General features: G+C 37.8%; 1 protein-coding gene across 2 annotated transcripts in view; it reads right to left on the reverse strand.

The window, feature by feature from the left end:
- The window catches only part of GALNT2 (polypeptide N-acetylgalactosaminyltransferase 2), a 103,135-nt gene that overhangs the window by 29,587 nt on the left and 50,129 nt on the right, over positions 1–23,419 (reverse strand). The window contains exons 2-6 of one of the 2 annotated variants that reach the window (XM_086627324.1): positions 15,210–15,300; positions 7,963–8,116; positions 2,703–2,801; positions 2,057–2,124; positions 1,086–1,151 (exon numbers count right to left, since the gene is read on the reverse strand). In XM_086627324.1, the coding sequence (XP_086483450.1) occupies positions 1,086–1,151; positions 2,057–2,124; positions 2,703–2,801; positions 7,963–8,116; positions 15,210–15,300 (478 nt within the window). The remainder of the gene's footprint in view (positions 1–1,085; positions 1,152–2,056; positions 2,125–2,702; positions 2,802–7,962; positions 8,117–15,209; positions 15,301–23,419) is intronic. The other variant, XM_086627317.1, reaches the window with a different exon arrangement.

The raw sequence follows: 23,419 nt of genomic DNA on the forward strand, positions 1-23,419 counted from the left end.
AAATATTTATAATTACTAAAAAATAAAAAAATAAAAAAGTGTTACTTCATTCCATTTTTCCATTAGTGTTATCTCCATCTTCAAGTGCTGTACTGATCAGACGAATGGTATCAACTTTCTCAGAATCCTGCAACCATGGCAAGTCATAAGAGGCCTGCTTTCTTAAGAAGCCTTCATTCACAAGTATATGCCTTCAAAAAAATATTAAATACTAAGAGCCCATCAGTTTGCGATAACTAATTATGAGACAGCACAGGTTTTGTGCATGTCATTTCCATTTTCTGACAATCTAATGATTCTAGCTGCTCCTCAGGCCAGGCTGGCAGCCTAGAAGATACAGTGTCTATAAAAATAAACAAGCACGTATCTGCTAACTCAGTCAGCTATTTCAACTGTCAACTCTCAGTTATTATTTCAAACAGCTGTAGAATAGCAGTTGCCTGTATGTAATGCGTTAAGCTCCGCAGCCAGGAAGCTGCTGACTGAAGGGCTCAGTGACATGAGACCGTAATTCACAAAGGAACAAAGAGGAAAACACAAACGCAAGGCAAGTTTGTAGCACGGCACACTGGCTTCAGCCAAACTGGCATTCGTGGTCCCGACCCTCCTGGCTGCTCAAACGCCCTCAAGTCTGCCAAACAAACTGTTTGCCAGGCTGTCCATCAACCGGATCCTTAAAATAGCAAGGGAACCAGCAAAAGAGGAGAGTTACTTTTAAGCTGGATCATTTCAAACATTCATGGAGTTTACAGAGAGACCTTACGTACAACAGGAGCAGCTTAACTGAGGATTCAGTATAGCAAAAGAAAGGAGAGGTTGAGAGTGAAAGGCAATTTCTCAAGTCGGTGAAAGCCAACAACAGGCAACTGTGCACACAATTATATGGAATTCATCAGAATTACTGTTTTTACTTGCACAAATGCATTTGTTTTTATTCTTTCCACTAGTAAGTTGATTTATAAAGTGAAAATCCCCCCTCCAATATAGAATGTATAGCAGAATATTCTTTTAAAAGACTTGATGAAGATTAACAGACAAGGCAGCAGAGTGAAATTTGTATCTTCCTTCCCCTGGAGTGAGCCTACCTTCTCGGCGGTCATTTCGAAGAACCCGCACTTTTTCAATTTTTCCCAAGAGAGCACCATCCTCAGCTTTAAAAAAATAAATAATCATCATCATCATCATAATCAAGTTATGAGAACCAGTTTTATATCCAATCCTGTATACCATAAGAGATGCTGTCTTCAAAGAAAAACAAAAGCTTTGTAGTGGAAAATGTTGCTGGTCATAAATAGTTAAATATAAGACATCTGCTGAAAAAACAAACCTATTTGTCTCACCAGAAATAAGAAAAGTTACCACACTAAGAAATTACTATCCTCATTATATTATTTAAAGCTAATTTAATTTTACTTTCATGAAATATTTTTATTTAATGATATTCTCTTTGCTTACTTTAGGCAGTTTCTACATTGCATAAGAAAAAAAGAACTTTTATAGGAGTAAATAAACTTTTTTCTCTGCATATAAGAAGGTTCACTTTTTCGTCAACATTAAGGCTTAAACCTACCTTTAACTAGCTATAAACTAACAATGCAAATGTAGACATTAACTTCCTTTAAAAAGTGTTACTCAGAGGTCCATTTCAATAGTTCAATTGTGATATCCTATTACTTATAAAACCGTGATTATTATAGATTCAGTAAGAATTTTTCCAAGAGACTGATGGACATCAGCATCTATTTAAAGCAGTGCTACAAAAATATTTTGTGCAAGCACCACAGGTTTTATTTTTACATCAGACAACATACTACGTAAAGGCTGTTTTCAATTATATACTCTGCTCCTTCAGCTAGTAGGAACTAATAAAATATACCTGAAGCATATATCAGAACTCTTCAGATTTCCACAAAGACAGATACAAAAGACTTAAGAACTGGTTCTGGATCAGTTTCCACAAACTCCTGTTCGTGTGACCTATTCTGAACCGAGTCACCTACTGGCATCTACAGAACGCCTCACCAGAATAAAATAAAGACCCTGTAAAAGTACTTACGATCATTACTGTAGTCATCCACCAGTATGATTTCCTTAATAAGATGTGATGGGCTTTTTTTAAGGACACTGAAATAGAACAAAAACTCAAAGTGTTCAATACTAAGCAGTCTTAATTTTCCATATTAATGTCATAAAAGTGGTTACTTTGTTAAGCCACAGTAGAACCTGGCCAAGGATCCTATCTTCAACAGGAGCTATTGACTTATTCTAACAGAAAGCATTTGTGAAGAGAGGCACATGTAGAATTGTTCCCCTCAAAATTCCAGCCTCCAGAAATGAGTGGATTAGACAACTTGTAACATGCAAGTCTTACAGATAGCTTTAGGTCAAATATCCCCTGAGTTTTTCTTGAAACCAGTTATACAGTCAACCTCCAAACATACTCTAGTAATCGGTTCCACAATTTCTTGCATTTGTAGTCAAGGAGAATGATTTTGTTTGTTTAATGCTGCTATTTCAGAACATAAGAACTGGCAGCATCAATGAAATTAAGGCTTAGCTTTCTCTCTGCAAATGGTTGAGAAAAGCATAATTGATTGTTACTTCTCTTCTTTATAAACTATTATTCGACACTAGTGAATGCCCAGGGGGGGTGGGGAGGGGGATATAAAAAAAAAAAAAAAAAAGGTCTCTCTTAGGTATACCTGACAACAGTTCGAAGCAAAGCTGATCTTGCCTCATTATGAAAGGTGATCACCACACTAGTGGCTGGCAAATCTATCCGCCATTGTTTCCGTTGACACCTGAAAGACATAATACCCTGTCATTTAAATATAATGTTTACATCCCAGGCTTAGCAGATAGCCTTCATCATGAAGCAGTTATCTATTAAAAACTCATATAGACACTATATCTACCTAGGAAGAATGAAATATCTTGTTTGCAGGTGAGATTATAATCAACTCCTCTTCTGCCACTTTTGGTAGTTGCTTTCATACAGAAGAGATGAGCAAGTCAGTGTCACGATACAGGGAAGTTCAGAAAAGTCATTGGACTATCATCACTGCAGTATGTCATAAGTACCTTCCATGCAAGCGAGTATGAAACCAGAGTGTTTATTTTACATTGAAAGCATTCAATAAATCTAAGCAAATGAGCATATTTTTGAATGAAAACACACAGGTTCACAGGCTACCATATATCTCTTCTTTAGAATGGCACATGTCCACTTCTCCTCTTATTTTTAAAGCTCCTGTGTCATCCTGGTCCTGCCCATAGATAAAAACATTTTTCTATTTTGATGAGAATTTGTATGGATTGCAACATTCAGAATCTGAAAAACAAAGTTAGCTGTGACAGCTAAACACAGAACCACATCCTTCCAAACCATAAAGATAATGAAATATTCCATCTATGTCAACTCATTTTCCATCACCTCTAATAGCCTGAAATTAATATAATAAGCGAAAAGAAGAAATTCTCAAAGTACTTCCTGCAGGACCACATAAAGTTAAGCTGTTTAAAGCCACTAATGATAAACCTGAAAAAGACACTACTCATTGTACTAGAAACTAACAGTACTAGAAAACACTGTATATCGAGTTTATGGTGAAAGCATTACAGTCTGACAGGTCACAATAGCGATGGCCATTTACGCAGTAACAAACACGAGTGATGTATTTCTTCACATATCCTTTATTTAACACTAGGGGTAGAGTTTTAACAGCCCTAGTTGTCTTCAGAGGGGATAAACTCAGCTAGCGCACATCTGTAGCAAATTCAGCAAGTAATTCTGTACTCTGTGCAGTATTAATCAAGCTAGCTTTTAAGGGAAGAGTGGTAAGTTACATTGCTACCTAAATTTCTAAAACTAGGCCTTTGCCTATATAAAAGGCCTCTCTACACCCGATTAAACATCTGCGATACACATCACAAACCACACAACCTTCAACTTCTCAGAATCAGAGAGCAAGCGGCAGCACACTTCTTGCTCTTGCCCACCCTACAAAACCCCAAGGACCTGCAGTGTTTTCGATACGACGCACCCATAATGACACACACATTAGTGCTTGCCTTGAAAAAAACCCCTCACTACTGTGCCATGGTGACCTCACTTACTCTGAAGAAAAACGAAGCCCATGCCAACCCTACAACTGCCACGTCAGATTAGCAAGGCCTTATCTAGCTTTGTTCCTCAAACAGTGCGCAGACAAAATGGTTTCGTCACTAGCGCCCAACGTTGAAGCAATAGATTGTAAATGTGTATGCATTCCTGGAAAGTAAAGGATTAAGACCTTTTCTATTGTGAACTTCCGGCAATTCATTTAGACAGCTGCAAGACATCCAGCCATTACACACCAAAGCCTATGGTGCCAAAAAAGATACTATTTCTTCTGCTAACTTTCAAATTGCCTATAGAGGACAAGCCTACTCTGCAAGTAGTTATCACATAAAGCACTTACATTAGAATAATATAAAAAGTCACATTAAACTTATGCTGATCTCCTTGCAGGAGAGAGCACTTGAGCCAGAGCACATCTTAGGGTGCAATTACTCACGGCAATGAAGCCTCTCAATTATAAGAAAACTCAAGAGAAGAGCACTATTGCATATTTCTGAGGGAGAAATTAAGATCTTTAGACTTCCAAATAAAACGGAAGGAATGTTTCACTGAGTATTTCTGCTCTCAGCTCTTCAAAACTCCTTGCTTTAACTGATTCAGTAGCAGTCCTCCTCCTTTTCTTCTATGTCGATAGCACCACAGATAAAACCCAAACCAAAGAAATCATGTCATCGCTTTTGGTACAGAGATTAGACTTTCCTTCCTCAAGTTGCAGCACTTAATTTTACATGCAGAATGAGAAAATACATTTGGATAAAATAGAATTTGAACTGAACGCTTCAATCTAGACCTTCAATACTTAGCATAGGTCGTTAAAATCAGTTAAAACATGAAAATTACATTCTTTCCCTCAGAAATTCAAGTCACTGGACTCATTCATATCATTAACAAATTTTCTGAAACCTCTGTGGTTTGTCGAAATCATTTTTTTGACAGAAATATCCACTTTAAACAGTGCACAGAGAACATTCACCTCAGATATCTGGGTATCAAAGACACAAGAAAATTGATTTTGTTTATTTAAGAACAAAACTTAAGGTCAGAAGCTTCTGATAGTTGCCAAATAAGAAATACAGTTTAGTCCCGCCAAAGTACTTACAAGTAATTCTCAAGAATCAAGCTGACACATCAGGTAAGAGATGTGATCAGAAATCACTGGTCCAAAGTAAGCATGGTGGACATTGGTCCACAAAAACCATGGAGTACTTTACCCTTCATCCCACTTGGGATACTATTTTACACCGACAGGACAGGTCTGGAAGTTTCCTATTACGACTGTGACACTCACTTTCTGGCTTTCCAACATCTACCACGACAGGGACAGCTCGCAGTTACACATCGTAAACAGATTGCAACAGAAGGAAACCCAGAGGTTTCTCAAAGCTGTTGGAAGTAGTAGTTGTGAGCATCAACTGGAGTGAGAATCTGCGTTCCAGCTCAGACCTCCTCTCTTTGCTTCCTGTCTTGTGTTGTATCTGCCTATTTCTCACGTCTCCCTTTTGTTTAAAAAAAAGGCAAGCAGCTTAAACAGGAAAACCAAAGTGTTTTGTAGTACCGCTGGCAGGCTTTCACAAAAAGCAAGTAGAAAACTTTGGTCTTAACCTGCTGCTAGTAAAAGTTTGTCCGATGCAGAAAAGACTAAACAATGTAGTATTAAAAGAGATGCATAATTACATGCACGTTTACATATCTAATGTAGAATCCTGATAAACTGCTTCTAAACAGCCTAGACAATTTCAACAATTAAATAGTATTATAATATAGTTATTTTAAAGTCAAAGAGCCTCTTGGATACACCAATACAATTAATAAAAAGTTGCTTAAGTAGAAATAAGTTATTTCCTCATCCCAGTTTCTTTTCTTAAAGAAAAAGATTGTAGCAGCTCCATGAGAGTTCTTCATCTTAACACAGTTACCTCCAATTTTATTGAAAATAACATGCTTCCAAGTGTCACGTGCTCAGATCTGTAATATATTCTTCTTCCTATGGCTATTGCTCTTGCTCTTTCCATTGGACAGTTCCCAAACAAATGGTTCACGCAACTTTTTCAGCTTCTGCAGTGAATGTCTTTGCCAAACAGAAGGAAAATTAATTGCAACGTGGCAGGGAAAGCATCAAAGGACAATTTGCAGGAATGACTGCTTCAGTTTGGGTTTTTTTGGTTGGTTGGTTTGTTTTTTTCTTTAACAAGATGACCATTTACAGACTGATGGGCACTTAAAACTGCTCCATGGCAACATAAGTAATAATCACAGCACTGACACAGCCCTTCCCAAGAAACATCTCTCTCTCTCTCTCAGCATTCTTTTCCAGCTCCATTTAGTGAAAAAAAAACAGGCAGGTCAGCAAATAATCACAACACTGAGAGTTAAAACAAACATAGCCACTGTAATATGATTTGTCTCCTGTCATCTCTCGTATTTAAGTTCTTCTCAAGGAGAGTATTTGTCTGTAAGAAACCTCCCAAGAGGTTCTTAAATATCTAGAAAAATTCCAAATTCAGCATATCTGAATCATAGAAACTTCTATAAGTTGGTGGCTGAGTTTTGCTCTTGTGGGAAAAGAATACCTGGTCTAAACAGTTAGAATGCATTTCTTGTGGAAAAAAGTATATGTGATGAAGAAGATTCAAAAGTAATTTTAAACTCCTCAGTACAGCATGGGCATCGTGCTTTTCACTGCTTTCATGGCAATGACTGAAACACCAGATTCTTCCTGCTTTTCCATTCAATTAATGGCAAATTATATGAGACTTGCTTTACTCTATCTACAAGTCATCCGCTTAAAGGAACCTAAAACCATGCTATTATACAAGGGATTTAAAAATTAAACAGTAAAAGTGTCTGAGTTTTTATACAAGTCTCCTTTGCTATGCCATTTCTGATTAAAGAGCTTTATGGAGAAAAAACAGGCACCCTCCTTTTCTCTCTCCCTCTGACGTCTCCTTCAGCTTCTTCTACCTACAAAGCTGTAAACATACGTTTATCCTAACTGCAGAATTAGTTCAGCAAATTAACTATACAAAGTTGGCTCATTTCATGATTTGAGACTTTGCCTGCCAGTTTTTAAAGCCAAGTTCAAGCTGCTTTTGTTATTTTTAAGTTATGGAAGTTCTAATGAGCAACTGTTGTTTAATATCAATCAATTCTGCTTAAACAAGATTAGTGCAAGTCACTCAAACTCCTTTTTAAAATGAAAATCTCTCTCTACTCACAAGAAAATAATATTTTTCCTGAATTTGTACAAACAGCCTGACATAACAAAAGTTTTTAAGTGCCTGAAGTGTAATTCTGTCCTGTGTTCACTGGGGTGTGTATAAATGGATTCCTTTAGGTCTGGAGTTGAAAATCATCACATGCTTAGAAGAACAGAACAGAGTGACTGATATCGGAAGGGGCCCCTGGAAATCTTTTAGTCCAAACTCCCTGCTCAAAGCAGGGCCAACCGCAGCAGGCTGTGCATCTGGCTTTGAATATCCCTAAGCCCAGGGACTTCACATTCGCCCTGGGCAACCTGCTCCACTGTTTGATCATCCTCACAGTGAAAGAGACTTACAAATGTAGAAACCAAGAAGAGCTATCAGATGAACAAGAACAAAAAGAGACTGAAATGCAGCACCAGTTTGGACATAGAATACACACTGATGGAAGTCATGGAAACAGAAAAAACTGAACAACATTCATTGTTCTTTAATCCACTGTTCAAGGATCATACCACTCTTCTTCATTCCTGTCATTTTGAAAGCTGGAGAGCTCCTACTTTAGAAAAAGCACATGCTGCTCAAAAGCCATAAATACAAAGAGGTTAATCCAAGTCACACATGGCTCAGTATGGCACTTACTGATCATGTCTAGTGTCAGGAATGCTTCGGTCCATTCGCAGTTTGTCACTTTCTACCTGATTGAACTTATTGCGGGCGTATGGATCCTGACCAGATCGCACCATGGTGGCGCCAACATAAGCATCTTGATCAAAGTCTTGCCACCGAACTTTTCCTACAACAGAAAAACAGGAAAACATCCAATTTAATCTTCCCAATTTAAAGAACAGCATTCAGCAATCCAAACACAACTGATGAAATAGCTTGGTTTTTAATTTTGCAACAAAGTAATTAAAACTCAACAGTATTGTTAAGTGTAACATCAACAGTCACTTTTGCACATTTAAATCCTCTAGAATATCCTGCGAATTAATATAAAATTGAACAATTTTAAAGGTTGTAGTTTACACAAGTGTTAGGATATACTAAGTTTATACCAGATCATGCTTCATCTTGTCTGTTTTGCTTGTTGTTTCTTTTAATCCCAACTGCCACGATTTCCATTTTAAGAAAAAACTCTCCACGTATCAAGAGGGCAGATGATCTGGCTATAAAGTTATCCAATAAACATTTATTTTTTAAGATCTATTCCAGACTTCAAAGACATTATAATTTAGTTTACTGTATCATTACATAAGTAAAACCCACAGTCAGTTATAATCAAATCATTTGAGGATCAGGCTTTTTAGAAGCACAAGACAGCATTATTCTCAAAAACCAGCATTTCATGGAGGCACAGTGCTAGATCACTCTCCAATATGACATAACTGCATCCTCCTTTATGGTCACAACTGATTCACAGATTAATCCCACTTTAAGGAGGACTGTGTTATTATGTGACTGGCCCTAACATGGAAAGGTAGATTAGCATCCAGCCACCAGGAACAAGATTTCAGGACTTTCACCATCTTCAAGTGTAAAACAATGGTATGACATTTACCAAACATCTTAAAACTATCAGGTTTTACCTCTGGATGAACATTGCCTATTGACAGCCAAACCTGCGCTACCTACAGCAGATTTATATCACCCTTAACATAAAAAAAAAATAATCAGAGCTCGATTTCTAATGCAATACAGACATTCTTGTTTTAACATGGATGCATATGAGAATGTTCTGCAAGTATGTTGTGGTGAACACAGTATGCTGTTGGCATTAAAAAACATACAAAGTAAAAGCTGTCTTTCAAGGTCACTGTTTATTACAGATGAGAGGTGTTAATATTCATTGTTTCCATAATTAACATACAAAGTTTCTGAGGTACTTTCAAATAAGTTCAGTAAGTAGCAGGCTGCAGAGATGTCACTCTATTCAAGCTCAGCTTTCAGACAAATATTACAGCTCAGCATATCTTAAACTAAGCTGATACACATAAAGGGAATACTACTCTAACAGCTACTAACAAGAGTCAGAGTAGTTTCTTGGATGTTTCAAGGTTTGCTTTTCCTTGGTCTCTCAACCTGCATGAAACTAAGCATGGAAACTAAGGCAAGCCTCAGTTACAGCTTTCTATCCACAAGCCATGCCCCAACTATCGTGCGTTTGCCCCTGCTAGAAGATTCTGATATTAAAAGAACACTTTCCATCATTAAACAAATTAATTGCTTTTTCTTTAACCAGACAAATACGACCAACTTGATTAAAAATTCTGTAATCTCAGGATCATCCGAGGTGCTCATCTACAAAAGCAATTTGCACCCAAGGTATGATTTGTTTATCAGATGGTAGTGGAGGTTGTAAGGCAAGATATAAAGGGGGGAATGGGGTGTGGGGGAGGCGGCGGCACGCAGCTGGTTTTGGGTTGGTTGGTTGGTTTGTTTTTAAAAAACTTCCAACCTCCAAGTAAAGTCATGGAGTAAGAGAAAAGTGCCCATACTTTTGGATTACTGGTTTAAGAGCTAGCCAGTTAACACTAAATAACTATTTTTACATCTGAATTATCATCCTAAATAAGTTAAAACATGCACACACACACAGAAGCCAGAACTAGAAAGCTGAACTAAAACAGACTGTAGAACATTTAACAGACACTTGGCGAAGCAGCCCAGAGGGAAAACTATATGAAAATAACTGGAGGGAGAAATCCATTTTTTCAATGTATTTGAGTTACTGAATGAACTCTAAAAAGGAAGCTTTCCAGCTGTTTTTGGTAGCCCACTGACTGCCAAGAGTTTTTCTTAGCCTTTCAAGTTCTTTCTTCAAAACACTTCCGGGAACTTACTTTGAAAACAAGTTTATACCTCAGCCAGCTACCACACTACAAATAACCCAATACAGAATTGTTTACAAAAATTACACCAAAGCTCACGTGCAACAAAACCATACAAAATGCAGAGTGGCTTGATTCAGGAAACTGGAAGAAACAGCAGAGATCACAAGATCACCTCCCTATAACTCCCTCCCTTAGCACTTCCCAATGCTTTTGCAACCTCCATGATAACTAAACCATACTATTACCCTTGCTTTAATTCATAATATAGCTTAAATCTAGAACATATGTTGAGTATTTTCTGAAACACAGGACATGTCATGTCACTGCTTTTCCAGTCTAAATATAAAGATTTTAGTCCATTTTACAAAATATAATCTACACTTAAAATGCATTTATATAGGACTTTCAACCTTCAAAAACTCTCAATTTCCAAGGGATTTAAATGCTATGCTTGTTTCAGGACTGCCAGCCTCAACTACTCCTCTAGTTGCCTTCAACCCAGTGGAAAGAGTAGATGAAACACAAAATGTAACGAGGGCATCACATCAGTCGTATGGGTGATGCCATCACAAGCATTCTCCTTAAACAGGTTGTGTTCTTTATGAACTACAACATGCAACATGGGCTATCCACATGGTTACAAGTGCTAATGGCTCAAGTCAACTGCTGGAAAATGAAAGGCTGATTCAAGGCTAAGTATCCTGCACTTGGGTCACAACGATCCCATGCAACACTTCAAGAAGAGTGGCTGGAAAGTTGCCCGGTGGAAAAGGACCTGAGCGTATTGGTTGACAGCCTGCTGAATATGAGCCAGCAGTGTGCCCAGGAAAGCCAGTAGCATCCTGGCTTGTATCAGAAACAGCACAGCCAGCAGGACTAGGGAAGTGATCATCTCCCTGCACTCAGCACTGGTGAGGTCACACCTTGAACACTGTGTTCAGTTTTGGGCCCTTCACTAAAAAAGACATTGAGGTGCCAGAGCGTGTCCAAAGAAGGGCAACGAAGCTGGTGAAGGGTCTAGAGAACAAATCTTATGAGGAGTGGCTGAAGTAACTGAGGTTGTTTAGCCTGAAGAAAAGGAGGCTCAGGGGAGATCTTATCACCCTCTACAACTGCCTGAAAGGAGGTTGTAGCAAGGTGGATGTTGGTCTCTTCTCCCAAAAAGCAAGCAATAGGATGAGAGGAAACAGCCTCCAGTTGTGCCAGAGGAGGTTTAGATTGGATATTAGGAAAAATTTCTTCACTGAAACAGTTGTGAAGCATTGGAACAGTCTGTCCAGCGAAGTGGATGAGTCACCACCCCTGGAAGTGTTTAAAAGATGTGTAGATGTGGTGCTTAGAAACATGGTTTAGTGGTGGACTTGGCAGTGCTAGGTTAACGGTTGGACTCTATGATCTTCAAGGTCCTTTCCAACCTAAACGATTCTATGATTCTAATTATACTGTCCAGCCTTACTTTTGCTGAAAAGGCTTGCCTTTCTGATAATTTATCAACTAAATTTGAAGTTAGAAGTGGTTTAACGAAATCTTTTTCAATAATAGTTGCTGTTGTATGCTTCCCTAGGGTACAAAAATAGGAGTAGGTTTGATTTAATTTCTTCTGGGGAGTTAGCTGGCTCTGTAGTTTCCTAAGTTTCAAGGACTTTGCCAAGTGAAATGAGTATCAGAAAACACAGTTACATTATTTCAAACTTAAATTAAGCAACTTTGTAACTTCAAATTCATGCAAATGTGTTTACTTGTACTGAGACCTAATTAATCAATTTTTCAAACTCAACAGTAAACGAACTGCAGTTTTCTACCAGAGTAAAATAGAGCCAAACAAAAAAATAAAAAAATCACTGATCCAGCTAAGAACCTGGAACCAGGGTATAGTGCAGTTCTAGACTTGGTTTTGACAAGAAGTGCTTATTTTACAGACTGTTCTGAGCCTGAGAAGCTGATTAGAAACAAGAAAACGGTGAAATCTAGTGAAGCTGCTTCTTTTTGTCACAGGTTACTTCCCAACTCTGAAGACTTGGAGAAGGCAAATCGACAAAAATAGTGCAATTCACTGCTATTTTAAAAAAAAAAATTTGCTGGTTGATTTTAAATAGGAAGCACGTTTTGATATTTTTCCTCTGTAATAAGTAGCTGTATTTTTTTAAAGTAGTGCCAGTTTGGTACATTTTATTCCATTCTAGTTTCCATCCAAGGAGAGCTTGACATAATTATTAAAAATGTATCATTTATCATTTTCCAAGACTTTAAAACCAGCAAATGCAATACTAGTCCAGAAAGCCTAGATTAAATTTGAGAAGAAAGAAAGGAGACTGCTTCATAGGGCTAAGTTTACCAAAAAGCAGTGACAGTTCACAGAATGTAAGAACAGGTGACTTTGACTTCAGGAGCCAGGAAGGAGCCAAAGCCTGGGTCTGGCTCCAGCAGAAGGCCCTGTCAACCATGTGCAATGTGAATCAGATCTATTAGGGACAAGTCAGATAAAGTAAGAGAAGCTCAAAGTGAGATCAAAGAAAAAAGCATAGCAGATAAATCTGCACACACCCAAGCAGCAGGCAACAGAGTAGGAATAGATGGATACGAAATCCCCTAAATAGCTTACACTCCCTCTTACTGACTCAATACAGCGTAAAAGCAGTAGGATACTCGATATAAATATGATTATTTTGACTTACAGGCATTAAAGGATTCCAGATCTTCATTACTAACAAAAAGAGCTGTTTGAGTAACTGCTGAAACTCCTGTCGTTAACAGAGAACGGGTTATACTGTTTTGTTTTGGTTGTCCATGTAGATTGTTCAGGGCCAGTCTTTCTAACTACAACAGCTAACATCACTATTTTCAGAAAAGAAGAAATAGACTTTTGCAGCATATAGAAAAGGTCAAAAAATGACAAAGGATAGATACACTTTAACGTACAGAAGGTAAAAACCTAACAGTTTAATCTTTAAAGCCATTTTAAAGATAAAGATAATAAACAATTCCTTAATTCTAACAAGTTCTGAAAGATCGTAGAATGGCTTAGGTTGGAAGGGACCTTCAAGATCATCTAGTTCCAGCCCCCCACCACAGGCAGAGACACCTTCCACTACAGCAAGTTGCTCAAAGTCTCATCCAACCTGGCCTTGAACACTTCCAGGGATGAGGCAAGCTGTTCCAGTGCCTCATCACCCTCAAAGTAAAAAATTTCTTCCTTATATCTAACCAAAATCTACCCTCTTTCAGTTTAAAGCCATTGCCCCTACGGTACAAGATAGGTACTTACAAGATACTATACTACATAATGCTGAAACCTAAACTACAAGTCTCTTAACCTCAGTGGAAAGGCAAGAACGTTTTGAACCAAAGCTCTCCTAAAATTTGATCACTTTGCTTTAAAACAGTACAAAGAATCTATGGAAATTTGAAACCTTATGGCAATGAAGCTTGGAATTCGTAAGTTTGCCTACACAAATTGAAAATAATCAAAATAGTGATTTAAAAGTGCATAATTCTGTCTGTGTAGCCTTTGATGTTTGACTCAAGACTTTCATACAACTTTGCAGTAAAGATTCTCCTGACTGTTAAATCAAGCCACGAGGGATTACTGATTAACAGATGAAATGAAAAACACTCTGACCTGTTCTACTTTATACTCAATTTGACTTCTAGCTTCAACCCTTTCAGCTTCTGATATCTCTGTCTTTCAACCTGGGACATTTCCCACTTCTTTTAATACTCAAATGGCTGCTTAGGTCCACTGGGAAAGGAAGGTCTTGGAGGAAATGTGTAGGGTTTGGCCCAGAATACATAAACATTCAAAAAGAGGAAATAAGAGTAGTAGCTGAAAGGTGCAAAATTGGTGACCTATAATCCCAGCAAGAATATTTGCAGAGAATTCTGCTAAGGGAAAAAAATACATAGAAAGATCTGCCAGAAATCAAGTTAAATATGCCAGGCTTTTCAACTTTTTATGATTTATTTCCCGATTCATACACAAAGTAAAGGTTTTGCCAAAAAAACATACGTACATAACCAGAGTCTTGTTTCCTCTTTCCAGAAAGCAGCTAAGACAAGGTAGGCCAAAGGCTACAGAAAAAAGCCACGAATGTCAAACAGTTTATACTGTACCAGGAGTCTAAGACTGTAAAACAAAAATCATACCTCACACATTATTAGCGATGGAAGTTTCCAGCTGCTTAAAAGCAAGTTTAACTTGGTTAGTTCTTTCTTCAAGACCTCACAGTATTTCAGATGTTTGGGTAAGACAAATTTGTAAGCCAAATATTAGGATTAATCGAAGAAGAGTAAAACATGTTGTGAAGCCATCTGATTAGAAGTTGTCCTCCTTGTATGGTAAATTTTTTGAATACACTGTAAAATATTCAAATCCATTTTACTATTTCTGTATTCCTTGGTACATCAATTCTAGCTATATACAAAATCTCATTGATGTGAAACAGTCAAGCAGCAAACAAATTTTTATGGAAGCAGTCATATGAAATGAAAGTTCCTTCACACTTAATTTTCCTAGCTCATCCTCAAGGCATATGACCATTTTATTGCATTAAACAAAATTCATGTTGCTCTTGTTATTTGCCAGCATGTGACAAATACTGAGCAAGTATGAGAAAAATAAGATACACCATCAGTGCACTCAGGAAAAACTGCCACATCAGAAGCCAGACAAAATTTTTAAAGAATGAACTTCAGCTGAATCTTCAGTTGGAAGCACAGTCCCAAGGCAACTGGTCTGTTGCCTGCCAGCGCTATCCATCGAGAGAAATGGACTACTTTTGTAACAGCCGCTTTTATGGTAGCTCAGACCTACTGCAGGACAATACAAACGTACTCGCCAAGAGTCACATTCTCTATGGTTTTAAACCCAAAGGAGCAGTGAAGCAGGTAAGATTTAAGGAAGTCGAAGTTTTAAGAACAGAGAAGTACATATTGCTAAAATAATCCTGGCATTTCCAAACTACAAAGAACAAATCAGAACAACTGCTATGTTTTATGGCTTTCAAGGATAAATGTTTTGCGGCTACGGATCTTTCATAACAAACATTACTGCAATACCTGGAGGTAGCGTCTCCACACTTTGTGCTTTGTCCTCCCCATCACTGCCATGCACGTCTTTCCTTTTGGGGTCGATATCATTTGGGTCCTCCTGAAAAAAGTACATAATCATTAAAACAATCTCCTTAATTGATTTAAATATTGTGTTTTCAAAGCAAACAGCAATAACTAAGCTTTGTGACCACTTCATGAGTTTAAAACCCAAAGAGAGCTAACTCTGGATTTTAAGAGAAAGGATTATTATTACCTGCATTACTTGAAAAACGTAATCAACAGAACAAAATTTAAGACAGGCTTTTGCATTTAATTTATGCAGCAATTCTTACTTGGGGGAAAAAAAAAAGAATAATTTTAAAAGGAAATGTATTACAAAAAATTAAATAATATTATTGATTTTATAAAAAAGATCAGTAATACTCAAATGAGCAAGGCAGGCAAAAAGATTAAACAAAATCTGAATTAAGTCCTGCTCTATCAAGCAATAGGCCAAATAGAAAAGTTATCTGAAAAAGACAAGTCAGGTTATCTAGCAGTTATATCCACAGTAGCAGCCTTCCAATTGGAAAAAGCCTTCCAAAATATCTGCAAGTTGCTATTTTCATGTGTTCATTTCAGTGGAGCTTATCATGGGTTTCACAGGCAACTCCGCCAGATTTGTAATTCCAGTAATATTGATAATACCCATCTGGAGGCAGAAGGAAGTATTAATAAGTTTCATCTCCTTCTACTACAATTCCCAACATTGATTCTAAATCTGCAAATCTTACTTTCCTTTCAATAGAAAAAAAACACTCTTGTATGCTCATTACCAAAAAACATACAAGACGTCAAGCTCAATTGGGTCCTTATTATACTGTGCATTTGGAAGAAGTGGAGAAGAAAGTAACTTTTTGCCTGAAAAAACAGATGTAATTAGCAACTGTAGCGGATTTGCACACGAAATTTAGCCAACTGAGTGAAGTGCCACCAGCTTCTGTTATTCTCACACACTTGCCAAAGAAATTCTTTTGAATTGTTGCCTTTTCTAAGTCCGCACTGAAGAAGTCTCAGTTACAATATTGGTTTTATTTGCACAGCCCCACTAAAGCCCCACCAAAGCCCCACCTTGGCTACATCATGTAAGAAGATGCAATACTGTGCCTATACTAATAAATCAAGTGTGCCTAGAAACGTTACCAGGCACTGAAGCCAAGCAGTGCAGAAGGGTTCATTCCTCTTCTAGGAATCTGCCTGAGTCTCCAGAACAGGACGATGGACTGTAAACTGTCTCTGCCATCCCAGCGCTTAAGGCACATCTGGGAATTCTTTGGTTAGAATAGCAAGCAGTTGGAACAGGCCAAACTAATGTTATGGAACATTTCAATGAAATTATATCATTTCAGTATGTCCCCAGGCACGTCTGAATTTTCCAGTGTAAATTCAGCTTAAGCATCTACATCAGGTAGGCACTAATAGCTGGAAATACGTTAAAAAAGGCTTTATAAAATACTGAAATGCAGAACTGAATACTGATGCTTTTTCATAATTGTTAATCATTTTCAGAGAACAGTCATATAAACACTAAATCAGTTAAGAATGAAATCCTACAAATGTATGGTTTTTATAGAATTGGGCATTAAGAACACCAGGGAGAGAATTTGTCGAGGTTCTTTTACTACATTCACCATATGGTCCATGCTTTGGGTTACTGGGCCTTGTGGAGAGCAATAACATTGCTTAAAGATTAAGGCAATAAGCATAAACAAGTAAGTAAAAAACCAAAGAAAAACTCTGACCACATTTCAAAAAAATTATCAAGGCTTATGCTCGTGAGGGAAAGTACCTTTCACTGTGCATTGAGTCCCACCAGCACATTGAAATAGAAACTTTCTGTAGTTCTGGAAAGTTGTATTTCACTACTTATTTGGCTTTGTGCACCATGTTAAAAACAGCAACACTATGGAAACAATAAGTGCAAGTATCAACTGTAGTTGGAAGAAAAATTTTCCCAGTAAGAATGTCAAGTTTTGCAAAATTCCACCAAGCTCTACACTGTCAAATTAATGTAATGAGTCTAAAAAAAACCCAAAACTATGGAAGTTGAAAAACAAGTTAGAGACAGCCATTAAGCAACCAAAAAAAAAGAAAAAATCACAGGGATTTCTCCTGTAGTTAAAGAATAACTACTGAGTGCTTCCTCATTCTCTTTCCCTCCCCACCTCTTTAAGTCTTTAGGGGAAAACTCTGTCTTCCCCTTAATCGTTCTAGCTGAGGAGTATGTGCAATTAAGCATGATTATTTATCAAGTTCTTCCACTTTGAGGTTTTCTGTTGTTGTTTTCTTTTCGTTTGTTTGGGGGTTTTGGTTAGTTGTTTTTGGGGGATTTTTTGTTGCTTTTTTAATTAACACAAAACTACCAAAGGCAAAGGTTAGATTTAGAATTTGAGGCTTCAAGGAAACTATTTGGCTACAGTCTTCAGACATTCTGAGGAGAGTCAAGCTGTCAGGATGAAAGCTCCCAGTGCAGGTTGCTGGATGCTCAACTTGCCTCCTAGGACTCTCTCTAAAACAGTGTAGCGACAGCAGAGTATGGGATATTAACTTCAAACCTTTGTGCCCTACCTTAGAGCTTTGTGGTAGTTTTCTTCTCCAAAAGAAGTCTATTTTCATTATTTTTAAAACAGACTACTCAGCTAAAACTGATGTTCTGTTGTAAGCACCAGTTTTCACCCAATAAAGCATTTGGAAAGTACGTGTGGGCAACTCATGCCTTTAAGGGGCAAACAATACATTCTATCCTTTCGAGAGAACTCCAGTGCACTAAAGGAGAAGGTGGCAGACATTAAAACCATAAATATAAATACAAACAGTTTCTTTACAACTCTGACTGTAAAATTGCTTCAGCATGTTAATTTGGTGGAATACATGAATGAATCACATGGTCAAATGACATTCCTATGTTGTCATCATCACAGGACAGAGCTGATTTTTCAGCTTGCTCGGGGTGAGACAAAATCCTAACTTCCAGTGTGACCTGAAAAAGCCACTTGCATTTGAAGAGTAATCTTCTTGGTAGAAGATAACAATGCTTGCACCAACAAGTCATTCATACAAAAAGCTAAGCTTAAGGCAAGACTGAAAGCAACGGAAACCGCTTAAGAGGAGGCACAGTTCTTTAACCATGAGAGCACAAGAGAGATTTAATGAATAAAAATTAAAAAGAAAAAGCTAATGCCTTTTCTATAGTCAAATACTATTAGCACTTAATACTTTAAAATATTATTTTGCTGACAGTATCAGGCTACAATCTAAATATGTAAATGTTGTAAATACGCCTGGACAAGTATTTTGAGCTTATTAAAAATTAAGAGGTAGCTGGCCAACTAGCATAGACACTAACTAAACATTAGATGCATGTGGAATGCCACTACAGTAACACATTTGAGGTCATTATTCATGCAGTTAATTTCTCAGGCCAGGACACATATAGTAACATCAAAATAAGTACGTGTCAACTATAATGCACATGTTGCAGAGATTTGGCATACAATAATTTTACACGTCATGTCACTGTTTCCCATTAATTCCTACTTCAGTACCAAGATGACATGCGAAGAAACACAATTGCAATCTTTCAACTTCATTGAGTGGGAAATTCTACAACAGTATTGTAGTAATATTTTAAATGTACCAAATAAGCATAAATTAAATATAATTTTAAATCCAATTATTGAAATAAATTTGCTACTCCAAAAGCTCAGAAGTTAATGTGATATACATTCGCTTATCAAATGGTTAAAATATTCCTTGCAAATCATAATCCCTATTCATTAAGGTTAAATTGAACAAGTTTTGCTGGTTTTGGGGGGATTTTTTTAGGCTGATTAATTACTGTAGCACAGCAATTTTTTCTTTCAGGACACCGTAAACTCTCTCTACGCCTCAGAAAGCTTACATCAGTTTAGAAACCTTGCTATTACCACTTTTCCTGCTCAACTCATTCACTCCATTAAGACTACACAGTAGATTGATTTTGAGATATGACAAAGATGCAGTATGAAACTCCAGTTTCAAGAATCAGACTCAAAAAAATTGTTTCATGAAATGATTAGTTACAAATTTGCAGCTGCCCTTACTGGTGGAGGGAAAGGGAGGAGGAGGCAGTACAAATGCAAAGCAAGTTTCAAACACATTTTTACAGCATTTCTACACATCTACAAGACATGATCGTATTCAACAAGAAATTTAATACTAGTGTCGTTGTAGTTTAAAAAGCTGTAATTATACAGAGGTACATTAGAGGACAATTTCATTGACGTTACTAAGATCTTCCAGACCACTTAACCCTTCTGGTTTTGGAATATTTGTTTGTATTGAATAATATACTCCTTACAAGCGTTACAGAGCAATTAGCGTTTTGTCAATTGTTATTTCACTTGGCACCAAAAAAAAGATACTAAACTGATCCAGTGTCTAGGTATTGCTCCTACATAAAAAACACTTAAAACCACTACTGTTTTTCCTATTTCTTTCTTCCAATACGTTTTTTTCTCTTTAATTAAAAGTTTCAAGTATCATGGATTTGACATTTAACTGCTATGTATTAGAACTCATTATAGCTGAGATTTCTATCCTACACTGGCTTCCTATCAACAAGATAACAACTTACCAACATGTAACAACACTAGATATATTAAGATATCACACGCCTTACAAGTAGCGAGTCAACTCAGACGTCAGCGAAGCTCCTGCGGTTGAAAACATCTTAAGTGGGAGCTGAGTGCGTCTCCAATACCAGCCATTCCTGTCTCAGACAACCCAGATGTTGAGGAACACGCAACATTCGAGCACAGGGCAGGGTTAGGAGATACAAATGCACCACGTGCTACCTGGACAGCTGTTCACTGTCTCTTCCATGGAAACGGCAGCGAGCCAGATGAAAACACCTCACAGGCTAACACACATCACTATGCAAGGGCTAAAGCTGTCCAGCTATCCTAGACACGTCAAACCAACTGCTTTGCTCATCGCCATGTACCAACACAACTTTCCAAAGAAGTTCACACAGAATACAAAGTGGGGAATTACACAAAATAAAACAAAATTCTACTTGCCTTGGTAGCATATGCTCAGACAGAATAGCTGAGAAAAGTGGCTTCACGGGGCAAAATACATGCTAAGGCTTAATATCTGTTTTGGTACTTGCTTTTAAGATGTTGGCCAAGAGCCAACTGCAGACAGATTTTCTTCTGATGATGATGTTCTAAGAGGAAACTGGCAGCATCTTCAAAGAGCATCATTTGATCCAGCTGGCCTAATACGAGGCTTCACTGCATCATGCAGTACAGATCAGTCAAATCAGTTGATGATTTTGGAAGGCGTGCTCTTGCTGCGGCAGACATCCCTCTCAGCACTTCATGTACTTCTGTTCAGATCATGTACTTGGGGCCAGATATACAGAAGGACTTTGATGTCATGTAGAACAGCACTTGGCATTGCAACAGTTTAATGCCTGCTACAGTTCAGATCCCTAAACCAAGCATGAATGCTCCTTATAGAGCTTAGTTACCTAAGAAAAGGACTCCAAGCCAAGCACAGCCAGAGAGCTGCCTAAGCCACAGACACAGCCAAAACCCAATCTTCTTTGCTACTGCTGGCACTAAGTATCTGCCATTTCCACCCCCCCACCCCCGCCATTCACTTTACAATCTTTTAATTAGACATCACGTTAGATGCTTATAGAACAGCTAAGCAGGCCTCTTCTTAACACAGGAGAACCTTCAGCAGAGTCCAGCCTGTTGGCTTGCTTTCTGACCCAACGCTCGCTCGCTGCCTTCCAAGAGGTCTTCAGAAACATGACTCCAAGTCTCTCTTGCTGCAGTAAATGAATCCAGCTTTCCCGCACGTCAGGCAAGCACTCTAGCAATTTAATGTAATTACGAGGCAACCATGTCTTCCCTTGCCAGCAAAAATGTGGGTTGTTTTTTTTTTACGAAACTGAGATAAAGCGTGCTCTGAAAATGCCTGCAATGCTGATTCTTACAGGCAAGATGAGCAGGAAATCTCCCATAAACAAATGCTGACTTCCTTTGATTGCCAACTTGCTTAGCATTAGTAAAACAGACATTTTCAAGAACAGCAAGAAGCAAAGCATAAATAAACAGAAAAAAACACTGAAAATATATATACCTTGCAATATTTGATTACCACTGTTGGACATAGTGTCTGAAATTACTACAGCAAAGATGATTTAATTTTCATTCTTATTCCTTTAATCAGTTTAAGTAAATTGCTGCCAGAGGTACATTCCTTTCATATGTTTGAATATTCAAAACAAAACCAGAAACTTCCTGCAGGGGAAAACAAACACACATACTACTCACGTATAGAAGAGAAATTTTAAATTCTCAAAAAAAAAAGGGGGGGGGGGGGCGGGGAAGTATCAAGATTACACTTTAACAGCTCCATACACAGAAAATATTTTTAGATATACTCTCAGTGAATTCACTCAAAACATTTTGAAAAACCAATTACTATAAGCTGTAGTCTCCAGACAAAATTAAATGCCTTAGTGCCCCATCTTCTCTGTAAATTTTAGCTTTACTTAGGGCAAAGTACATATTTTGGAGCTTACAGGCACTATTCAGAGTACTGAAGTAACTATAAAACCTGATATTTTGTAAACCCAGAATAGACTAGAGAAAAAACATTTTATCTGAACTTTCTGGTATACATGCATACATATTCTCTGAGGAAGGTCTAATCCAGCTTTGCAGCAGCAGACAGACTTGTACAGCAAATGGATCAACTGGAAGTTCTGGTTCAACTTCATTTAAGATTTCTGGGCACAATAAACTTAGTCAACTGATAAGAGCCACCAAGCAACAGAAACCCCCAGGTAGGGCTATTCAGGTAGCAGGCTTTAAAGTATAGATAAGCTGTTAAATACAAAGACTTGCATTTCAGTGTATTTTAGGGAACTAATTAAAATCTGAAGATAACCTAAGAGTAACAGCATGACTTATCACCCAAATGCCAACATTGGTTTAGTATACACTGACTGAATTTATTAGCCTGCAAATGCTATGCAGCTTTAGACTGTATTGCAATATTTTTACAACAAATGATAAATTCTTCTGTAAACACCTGATATCATCTAACGTGATTCTAAAGGTATAAACCCCCCTCAACACTTAGAGCTCTATGAGAATTCAGGTACCCTGCTCCAGGTGACCTCAACTAAACCATGTTCCTTTTCACCTGGAGATTTCATTCACTCTAATAGTAAGTGTCTAAACTAAGTCGTCAACCTTACCACCTACCAAGAAAGCAGAAAACTAAAAGTGACTTGCCTTCCACAACTGGTAAGCTAGTATACCACCAGAAAGAGGAAGAAAAAAAAATACACAACACTACAAAACAACCCACAACCCCAAAAAACTACAACACACCCTTCGTTTTTTCTTCAGCTGTACAGTGGAAAAAAACACTGCTGGAGCTGAAATGGTCATCAGACTGAGAGGACAGTCAAGACTGTGCAATAACACACACTCCTGCACAGATAAAGCATGGTGGATAAGAACACACCTTCTTGCCAGAGGCTACTTCTAACAATATCAGCTAACCCAAGCCTACCACATCTAAAGAAGCCCTGCCAACCAAGCAAAAACCTCCTTAGAGGCTACCACAAGCAGAAGCAGGACCAGTATTCACTGTGAAGTGCCCAAGGACCACAAAGCAAAACAGAATCTCGCTCTGACTCATGGGAGGGACTGTCATCTCTCCACAGAAACAGCAGAAGAGAAGGGAAGGTTTCATACACCAGGAAGAACACAAATGCAATGGAAACACTGCAGGAGCTATTAAAAGGCTTTGCTGTTTTTTTTTTTTTTTCTAAGACTATTCAATCCTCATGATTCATGAAGCTGTGTAAAAGTATAAGGGTGGATGGCAGGAAGGGGAAAAAAAACAAAACAAAAAAAAGAAGAGGAGAAACATTTAAGGGTACTAGGACTGACAGAAGGGCAAACTCTCAAGTACACCAGTAACTTTGAAAAGCAAGGAATAACCATCTCTAAGGATGGCAGGCAGCAGGGAGTCAGAAACTGTATTCAGTATTTCCTGTTAAATATACCATGTCTCAAAAAAAACCCTCACTTGTCTGCACTACTTGTCACATACTATGGAAATAAAATATCACAAAATATTCGCAAAGATTATTTAAATTAAAG

Source organism: Tauraco erythrolophus, chromosome 2 (assembly GCF_009769465.1).
Source record: "Tauraco erythrolophus isolate bTauEry1 chromosome 2, bTauEry1.pri, whole genome shotgun sequence".
Lineage (NCBI taxonomy): Eukaryota > Metazoa > Chordata > Aves > Musophagiformes > Musophagidae > Tauraco > Tauraco erythrolophus.